This window comes from Arachis duranensis, chromosome 4, assembly GCF_000817695.3.
Source record: "Arachis duranensis cultivar V14167 chromosome 4, aradu.V14167.gnm2.J7QH, whole genome shotgun sequence".
Classification (NCBI taxonomy): Eukaryota; Viridiplantae; Streptophyta; class Magnoliopsida; order Fabales; family Fabaceae; genus Arachis; species Arachis duranensis.
Window position 1 is genome coordinate 9,743,170 of NC_029775.3, and position 10,546 is coordinate 9,753,715.

Here is a 10,546-nt window from a genome sequence, read left to right on the forward strand (position 1 = left end):
CCAAATTTGTTAGGTGTTTTCTCGAGTGTTGGATCTGTCATTTTACTACTCTGTGTTTCATGGCCAGTTTATGAAGTTGTAAGGAGAAGAATAGTAAAGAACCGCATGGGAAAAAACTACAGAAAGAACGGAGGTGTGCTGCTAGAATTAAAAAAGGATATCTTCGGGGAAGTTAATGTTGACAAAGTTAAACACTTTACCTTAATGGCAATCTTTATGAATATTTGCATGGCCAAAATGAGGACTTACCAATGACTTGGGATATGCGTTTGAGAATTGCATCTGAGATTGCAGGAGCTTTGTTTTACTTACATTCAGCTGCTTCTCAACCAATCTATCACAGAGACGTGAAGTCAACAAATATTTTGTTGGATGGAAAGTACAGAGCAAAAGTAGCTGATTTGGAGCTTCTAAAATGATCTCTATCGAAGATACTCATATCACCACAGTAGTTCAATGGACTTTCGGATATTTGGATCCTGAATACTTCCATACTAGCCAATTGACAGAAAAGAGTGATGTTTATAGTTTTGGAGTAGTTCTTCTTGAACTTTTGACAGGACAAAAGCCGTTGTCCTCCTTAAGACCCGACGAAGCGAAAAGTTTAGCTTCATATTTTGTTCTTTTCATGGAGAAAGATCGTATGTTTGACATAATCGATGATAGGGTGATAAAAGAAGGGAGAAAGAGCACATAATTGCTGTTGCGAATCTTGCATATAGATGCTTAGAGCTCAATGAGAAAAGTAGGCCAACTATGAAAGAAGTCGCAAGAGAATTGGATGAGATCTGGAAATTGAAAGGAAGTCTAATAATGCACAACAAAATCATCATGAAGAAATTAAGCATCCCGCAATTGAATATCACCATCCATGGTTTGCAGATTCTGCTCCTGATATATGTCCAAGCAACATAACACACACCTCAGAGTTAGAGGTTATGCATATTCTTACCCAGTAATTGGTAAATTTTCTTAAGTTGCTGTTCATATTTATATATGTAACATAAGTTATTATGGTTGGAGATATGAACTCAAGATAATTGTATTTCTGTGTATTTGATGGAAGAACGAACTCGGTCTTTTTGTAAATATGCTTACTTGTGGCATTATTAAACGTGTTAATGAATCGATTATTTTTTAATTTCTTAATAACTTAGAATAAAACTGATTTTTTTATAACAATAACAATAAACCCAATTTTTTTAGGGATCTAATTGTATTTTTAAACTTTTAGGAATTTAAATGTCCACAAAACAAAAAGTTAGAGATATATTTATCTTTTTATAAAAAAATTTAAAGATATTCAGTTTAGATTATTTAATTCGATTGGATTAAACCGAGTCTAATAGTTAAAATGCAGATATTTGGATTTATTATTGTTGCTATAATATATCGATTTTATTCTGATTTATTAAAAAATAAATTATTAATCGATTTAATAAAGATGTCCAATAATAACATGATATGTATAAATATCTTTAAAAAAACAAATTTTTAGTGTTTTTATTAAACCAGCTTCTAAAAAAATTACAATTGTATATTTATTCAGTTGTATTTGTATCTCTTTCAAGTAAAATAAATTTCCGCATAATGCCTTTTGGCTGTATCAACCTGGAATTAAGTTGTTAAATAATATATTCTTCATTATAGTTGTTTTATAATTAATTAGCCATATTGACACAGGATTTGGTGTAATAGTGGATTTTTTTTTTGGTAAAATATTTTTTATTGTTCACCGTAATTTTCAAATATAAAAAGTGGACCATATATGATAAGATTAATAGCCAAATTTTCTCAATAGCACCATATATAGAAGTGGACCACTCAACATACTCGGCCCACTCTGAAACTTAGACACAATAAATAAATTTAGAGATTGTCAAAAAAAAAAATTTGGAGGGCCCTATTATATATAAGTGAATATTTTTATAATAACATTTTTATATAAAAATAATATTTTAAACTATTAGATAAATTAATATAATTAATTAAGTATATTTAATTAACCATATAAAAATTCATAATGATATTTGAATTTTTATATAAAAATATTATCATGTGAGTATTCTTTTGTATATAAATGGAATGATAATTCAAACTTTGAAGGTTGAAGTGAGCGAGCGTGTTGAAAATAATAACCAATAATAATCCAACAACAAATCATTTCCAAACCCATTCGCCGTAACACAACTTTTTGCAACATTGACCAGTTTTCTAAAACCTCAAAGACCGGGTGTTGCACGAAACAAATATAAGAAAAATCGACGAAGATAAGATAGAAATTAAGGGAGATGGTTCGATAAAGATGCAGAAAACGTCTTTTTTTTTAAATATTTTTTAATAATTAAAATTTAACACATATAATTATTTAAATTATGTTATTTTTGTCAAAATTATATTAGACAAATTAATTTGATCGAAAAATAGTGAATTAAATTTTGAATCTGTCTAAATTAATATTATTTTTTATAAAAAATGACTACAATAACTCCGCCTATGTTACACTTGCGGTACATAGCCGGTCCCAAGCCCGGATAAAAGAGGAGGATTGTGTTAGATCTTCGGCAACCAACATAAAAATATAGCCGAACTCCCATGACATAAAAATGACTATAATACCCCTATTATATAAAATGACTAAAATACTCTTATTATATATGTTAATTTTGAGAATTCTAAATTTTAGCCTTTTTCTTTTCTATTATTAATATTTTTGCTAAATTGATTTGTCTAGTCTAATTTTAATAAAAATAATATAATTTAATTAATTATATGTGTTAAATTTTAATTTTTAAAAAATATCTTTAAAAATAGACGTTTTTGACATCTTTATCTAAGTGGCTTCCAGAAATTAAATGCACCTCTGCCTCAGAAAGCGAAAGAGAAGGAGAAATAAGTAAATAACACAATAATGTTGTTGCAAGTTGCATTTCATATCATGATATTAATATGTTTCATACATACTCCTGCGGAATCTGCAGCGCCAATCACAATTTCACCACACTGTAATTCAACGTGCGGATCCGTATCGACCCCTTACCCGTTTGGAATGAATGATCCCACATGCCATGCAGGGAAGGGTTTCGAAATACAATGCAACATAACTAACTGGAACGGCAACCTCAAAGCCTCAAAAAGAGCACGAGTCATAAGTGTAGCTTTGCGGTGATTGCGGAAGAAGCAGCTTGGATCTGCCTCATAACTACAAAATTCTATTACTTTAAAATTACTTTTTAACTAATTTCTCCAAACATATTATAATTTTTCAAATGAGAATACACCAATAAACCATTATTAAAACGATACATACTCAATGTCTGAATCATTCTCATTTATCATTTTTATTTTACTTTTCTTCATTCTCAAGTCCTTATTACAAAAGAAGAAAGGGTTAGGGAGTTTGAATTTCCATGCAAGAAACTTCGCCGCAATAGAGACGCAAAGTGAGAGAGTAATGAGACAGGCGTTGAAAAACTAAGGATTCCTAACAAATTTGTATCACAACTTCTTTCTATACGCGACAGGCATGCAAATTAAATACCATAGACTATAGTCTATATGGCTCGTAACGAAGTGACATAAATATCCACCAAACTATAGGAAAACCAAATGCGCATTCCCCCTCATCATCAAGAAGATCTGAGGAATATCACTCCAGGACGCATTCTTTTGCTACAACACATGCAATGTTTCTTCAACTTGCGTTTGATATCATACTAACATTTCTATGCTTCGTACATACTCTGGAATCTGCACAAATCACAATCTCACCGAAGTGTGATTCCATGTGTGGAGAAGTTGAGATCCCTTACCCGTTTGGAATGAATGATCCCGCGTGCTATGCGGGTAAGTGGTTTGAAATAGAATGCTTGAACAAACCCATGAACAACGTTCCCACTCTCACCCCTTACCTGAAAGCCACAGACCTGGAAGTGAGTTCCATCGATGCGTCGCGCAGCACGGTTACTATATCGAGCTTGACCTTCACTTTGAACTGCCATGGCGATGGCGTCATTTCTGGGCCAGTCATACACCTGAGAGGGAGCCCCTTTGTGTACTCCCAAGAAAGAAACAAATTCGTGGCCATGGGCTGCAACCTTGTTACATATCTACTCTCAAACGCCGTACAAGTTGGCGCGTGCGCATCGATTTGCGACAGCAACGATGATATTTTCTTCCACAGCATATCCGGCAATTATTGCAGCGGTAAATATTGCTGTGAGTCTTCGTTGCCTTTGTACCTCTCAGAATTCAACGTTACTTCTGAAAGGCTCGCAGGAAAGAATAGGAGCCAATCGGACTGCAGTTATGCGATGATTATAGAAGAAGCTGTTTGGGAGTCGGAGAGTGCTGAGCTGGCAGACTTAACCAATTTAAAATTCACCGCGGTGCTTGCGTGGGAGATTGTGGACTCAAGTTTGGAACTGCCTGATAACTGCCAAAACAGTTATATCACATCTTCGGAACGGAGTCACTCAGGTCGCACATGTAATTGCTACGACGGTTTCGTTGGCAATCCTTACATTCCGGGAGGCTGTATTAAAGTTATTAAAGGGATATCTTCAAATTGTTAGTTTACTAAACTTTTTAATATAACCTAATTACATTATCAACAATTTTATAGTTAAATTGTTACATAATTAATATTTTTATATCTTTTATTTAAATCAATACTTTTCAATTCTCAATTTTCCACCAAAATATTATTATCTCCTAATATTCCAGATTATTCACTGCATATTATTAATAAAAATAAAAAACTATTTAGCATCTATATTTTCTAACATTTAACTTTATCATCGTTATTTGGTTTAGGTGAAAGTGAAACTATTCATCACCGCGGATCGGTATACTTAGGTTTAGGTACGTATGAACTCCTGTAAATCCATACTACACTTGTCATTTAATTTTTTTAACACTGTTGAATTTTTCTTTTATTTGGTGTAATTTTTCTTGCAAAATTTACTGTTAAATTATATTTTTATGTTTTACAGACCATATCTACAAATAAGTTTCATATTAATTAATTTTTTTACATACATACTATTTATATACTTATTTTTTGACCAATTTTACTATGATGAAGGTGGTTTTGTCCGGAGAGAATGAAAAAAAAAGTATATAACCTATCTTAAAATTTTAATAAAAATAAAATAATATTTTTTTAAATAAATATCTAACTATTTATAAAAAAAATCTTTATTTTTTCATTATTTTCTCTCTCCACTGTACCGTGCAACTTACTCTCTCTCTCACACACACTTTATTTTAAATTTGTCTCTCTTTAATTTTTTTTCTCACCCTTTCTTATGATAAATTTGGTATTGTAGTAAGTTGTAACTTCAGTTTTCATAAAGATGTTAATGTCTTGAACTTTCCAAAATTGTTCTTAAAAAATTATAATATTTTATTTGTAAAAATAAGGTGAAAGTTTTTTTAAAAGCAAAAGATACAAAAATGTTATTTGCTAAAAATATTTTAAAAAAAATAAAATGATTATAATAAATATAAATATATTTGTGTAATTTTTATATTTTCTATTTCAAAAATACTATACATATGAATACCAAAAATCATCTACTATATATAAATATATATGTTGTTTAATTATTTATTTTTAATGTATATTTTGAGATAGATATATACAACGATTATTTATAAAATAAAAAAGAGTCATGCTAGGGACTTTTTGGATCTAGAGCTCTAATAGACTAATACTATGTCATGATACTACTCATTCCAAAAGCTTCAGCTGATGGGAAAAGATAACACTAATGATTATATCTCTAATACTCCCTAAACCTCCATTGTACACATTGTATAAATATTTCATTGGCTCTTCATATTTTCTCAATAAAAAATATACTTGTATTTTTTTTTTCATATTTCTGGTGTACATTTTTTAATAGTATGAAAGATAAATTTTTATTTTTTTATTAATTACTTTTAATAATAAAGATAGAAAATGTCCGTTAGTATACATAACATTACTCCATTTGTAATAGACAATTTAAAGTAAAAGTAATGTTAAAAAGATAAAAAAAATAACTAAAATTTGTCTTATTTAATATTTATTAATTATTATATCAATTAATAAATATTAAATAAAACAAATTTTGTGTTGATTTTAACTAAATTTTTTTAGTTAGCAAATATTTCCGTTAAAAGTAACATCTCTTTCTATTTTTGATGTGCCAAATGTGTAGCAACAATTTTGGCAAGCGTCGTAGGATCCATCATATTACTCCTTCGTTCGTGGTGGTTGCATAAAGTTGTAAGAAAAAGAGTAGCAAAGAAACGCAAAGAAAAAAACTTCAAACAAAATGGAGGATTGTTGCTACAACAGAGATTGTCCACGGGTGAAGTTAGTGTTGAAAAAGTTAAACACTTGAGCCTGAAGGATTTGGAGAAAGCCACAGACAGCTTTAATGTGAACAGAGTACTTGGAAAAGGAGGCCAAGGTACTGTCTACAAGGGCATGCTTGTTGATGGTCAAATTGTAGCAGTTAAAAAGTTCAAAGTTGAGGGAAATGTTGAAGAATTCATCAACGAATTCGTCATTCTTTCACAAATTAACCATAGAAATGTGGTTAAGTTGTTAGGGTGTTGTTTGGAGACAGAAATTCCTCTGCTTGTTTATGAATTCATTCCTAATGGTAATCTCTTCCAATATTTGCATGACCAAAATGAGGACTTACCAATGACATGGGAAATGCGTTTGAGAATTGCCACTGAAGTTGCAGAAGCTATATTTTATTTACACTCTGCTGCTTCTCAACCCATTTATCATAGAGATGTGAAATCAACAAATATTTTGTTGGATGGAAAGTACAGAGCAAAAGTAGCTGATTTTGGAGCATCTAAAATGATTTCTCTTGAAGATACTCACCTCACAACCGCAGTTCAAGGAACCTTTGGCTATTTAGATCCCGAATACTTTCATACAAGTCAATTAACAGAGAAAAGTGATGTGTATAGTTTCGGAGTAGTTCTTGTCGAGCTTCTAACCGGACAAAAACCAATATCATCGTCGAGAACGGAAGAAGCCAAAAGTTTGTCTCATTATTTTCTTTGTTCTATGGAGGAAAATCGTGTATTTGATATCATTGACGAAAGGGTGACAAAAGAGGGGGAGAAAGAGCATATAATTGCAGTTGCTAATCTTGCATATAAGTGCTTGGAGTTAAATGGGAGAAAAAGACCTAGTATGAAAGAAGTTGCAAGTGAACTATATAGGATCTTGAAATTGGAAATGAAGCCTAGCACACAACAAAACATTGAAGAAACTGAGTTTGCTGGAATTGAAGAATATCAATCTTGGGCTGCATCTTCTGTTTCTGATACAGGTTCAAATTCAACTCTAAGCAACACAATACCCACTTCAAAGTCAGAGATAATAATGCCTATTTTCTTCAAATAATTGGTTTGTTTTCTCAATTTGTTTTGTTGTATCTAAATTTAAATAGTTCTGGGGTGGAGACATATATACTCCAACAGCCCTCTAACTTTTTGAGTGTCAGAAAAATCATTAATATTTGTATACAAAACCATGGCACATAACTATAATAAAGAGGAACAAGATTTGTTGGGTAACTTCACACAAATTAAGTTATCTATAATATATATTAGTTAAAACTCGCTCAATATAGAATGCGCTTTTTATGATTGCATTTCATTGACTTGACCCAAATTTAAGCAAAGAAATGAATACTTTCATGTGATAATTTAAAAATATGACTTTGTTATACATTGACTAGTAGCATCATTGTGATAATACTGTTGCGTGTCATTATCCAGTTCATGTATTTTTTTATACTCTAGCTAGCTATTCTATCTAAATATAAGTCTATTAATAGTAGAAATTTCGCAGCTAGCCAGCAGCACGAATTGAAGCTAAATTTTGCGCATAATTTTATGTATTAATTGAATATTATTATTAATATTTGCAAATCTTCATTGTCTATAATTTGTTTCTTCTAAAAATAAATTTTTTTCTTCGTACAAAAAAAAAAAGAAAAAAGAAAAAGACCTAAGTAGAAAATTCCTTGTTTGTATGAAAAGAAGTTTTGAAAATTACATAAAACAAATAAATAAACTATTTATCATATACACTATACAGCTAATCTAGGGTATATAAAATGAATATAATAATTAACTTGTTATTTATCTTGAGTGCAGTGGCAGAGCTTAGTTCAGACAAGGGGTGGCCATGGCCCCCCAAATTTTATTAAAAAAATTAGTAATAATTTTTTAAAAAATAAAAAATAGTTCAGTTGGCTCAAATATTTTATTATGACTTAAAATACCAAAGTTTAATTTTCATCTCTTACTTTTATTGCACAATAATTTTTAGTTTTAAACATTCAAAATAATATTAGAATTAGATTGAATTGAGTGTATTCGCATTTCGCAGCTCTCTATTCAATAAGCAACACTCCCTTTACCTAATATTTGTCCTTCTAATTTCTTTTTTACATATTTTACTGGATATATATTCAAATTTTTATATAAAATAGTCATAAAAAATCGAAGAGTTGATGATGCATTTTTTAAGAGGAAGGCTAATATTCAAGAAGAAAAACACGCAATATCAACACTTGTAGATAGTTCTTCTACTTTAATGAATCACGAAGAAAGTAAGATACAACCTTCAAAAGTTTAAAGAGTTACATCTGATGAGTTTGACTTTAATTCTTTAGAACGATACCCTGAAAAATGGCTTCAAATTTGGCAATATTACCCAAATCAGAGAGATGAGGTTAGACGAACTTATCTTAAATAAGATTCATATCAAAAACATCTTGACAATTATCTTCTATCTGGCCCCCAAAATTTCGTTTCAAACTCCACCACTGCTTAGGTGGGTGACCACTATATCTTAACAATAAAACTGTCACCTTTTATGAATTATATATAATAATGATGAGTATTTTAGAAAAAAAAAAGTATATTAAATTTCTTTTATATTCACATTATTATTATTGTTATTATTATTAAATAGACTAAATTTAACTCCAATAATTCAAAAACTAATTCAAGAGATAAAAAGTATTTCACACTGATAACTTGTATAAAAATTATATTCTTAAACAATGGGTGACTGTAATAATAATAATAATTATGTGGACGTACAATATATTAGATTCAGAATCCTAAGCGGCTAAGACAATAAGTCCACAATATAAAAATTATTTTATTAATTTAGAACAAAATAAAATAGAACAAATTAAAAAAAAAAAAACAGAACAGAACATATGTTACATGCTAATGGCTATAATATATGCTAGCAAACTAGATTAATAACTAAGCAATGAAAATTGAAAAAATTAATAGAATTCGTTTAAATTAAACACAATAAAGCTAACACAAACACCACAAATACAAACACAACAAAAAAAATGAGGAGGAGAAAGCTAATAGTGAAGCAGTCAGCGACATCCAGCAATCCAGAAAGAAGAAGAGAGTTGCAGCAACATGACGAAACCACCCATGGTACTTGAGTGATGGTGAAAGGGCAGCAGCAATCAAGCTACATTTACGTTGCTTTAGCAATGACAAAAGGAGAAGAGAGGATTGAAAGAAGAGAACGAGAGACAGAAAATTGCCACATCAACCACCACCACTAGTACCCCATACTTTGATTTCGGAATTGAGAAGATAAAGGATTCAGATGCAGAACGGGAGAGAGAGGGGGGAGGAGAACCTAGGATTCCAATCCTTTTTAAACACAAATTGGGGATTGAACTTGGGTTTGGGTTCGGATTGAGTGCTTAGTGGGCTGTGCAAAATTGAAATTATAGACCAATTTTCTTCATGAGACATGGGTCATCAGAAAACTCTCGCTTTTAATGAGTCTGCGATTTTTCTCGGCGTTTCGGAGCGATTGCAACTCCACCAACACAGATAGCAGAAGTGCGACGGAAAGATGGAGCAGAAGCGTAGAATCGTGCGTTTTTACGAGTAAAAACGCGATTTTGTCTACCTTGCATTGTACGTTTAGACCATTGGCTCCTTATACTTTTTCTTTTATATAAAATCAACTTTACTATTCTAATTCTAACTTTACCTACTCTTAACTCTCAGATACCTGATCCTACATGCGGGTTATAAAAAAAATATAATATTATTATATAACTTGATAATAATTTAAAATATAACTCATTTTAAAATAAAAAAAAGTTTATTAAATTATTAATTAATGATCTTTTTTTAATGACTAAAGATCTTTTGCATTAGTAAAAAGTTTTTAGTTTAACATCCACTTAAAATATATTTTTATATAAGGTGCGAGTTGGTCGAATAAGGTTGAGGTTCAACCCGTACCCTATCCTACCCGCTGCAGATAAAGTTGACAACCTTATCCAATCGAATTGGGTCAGATTAAGTACCTACGAATATAGTACATATTGCCACCCCTAACAACAAGTCTCCCTCCATAGCTAAAATTTGCATCCGAATTAAAAAAAAAAGATGGATATTATTTGAAATTAGTGGATGTAGATTAACAGGTAATATATGTATAAAAAAAAGGCTAACTTCCACGAAA

General features: G+C 30.7%; 1 protein-coding gene and 1 pseudogene across 1 annotated transcript; both read left to right on the top strand.

Annotated features, from left to right (window-relative positions):
* Positions 1–203: 203 nt before the first annotated feature.
* On the top strand, positions 204–959 carry LOC110280414 (wall-associated receptor kinase-like 8; annotated as a pseudogene).
* A 2,624-nt stretch (positions 960–3,583) lies between these two features.
* Positions 3,584–7,450, top strand: LOC107483256 (wall-associated receptor kinase-like 22). Its single transcript, XM_016103887.3, has 3 exons — positions 3,584–4,569; positions 4,816–4,863; positions 6,207–7,450. Exons 1-3 carry the CDS (start codon positions 3,687–3,689, stop codon positions 7,418–7,420), a joined length of 2,145 nt encoding a protein of 714 aa, XP_015959373.1. The 5' UTR covers positions 3,584–3,686; the 3' UTR covers positions 7,421–7,450.
* The last annotated feature ends 3,096 nt before the right edge of the window (positions 7,451–10,546 follow it).

Bases quoted from the DNA above. Each gene is read 5' to 3' on its own strand.
- LOC107483256 (XM_016103887.3), top strand. From the start codon at position 3,687: ATGTTTCTTCAACTTGCGTTTGATATCATACTAACATTTCTATGCTTC. The intron at 4,570-4,815 runs GTTAGTTTACTA...TATTTGGTTTAG, and splicing joins TAAAGGGATATCTTCAAATT to GTGAAAGTGAAACTATTCAT. The intron at 4,864-6,206 runs GTACGTATGAAC...CCAAATGTGTAG, and splicing joins ATCGGTATACTTAGGTTTAG to CAACAATTTTGGCAAGCGTC.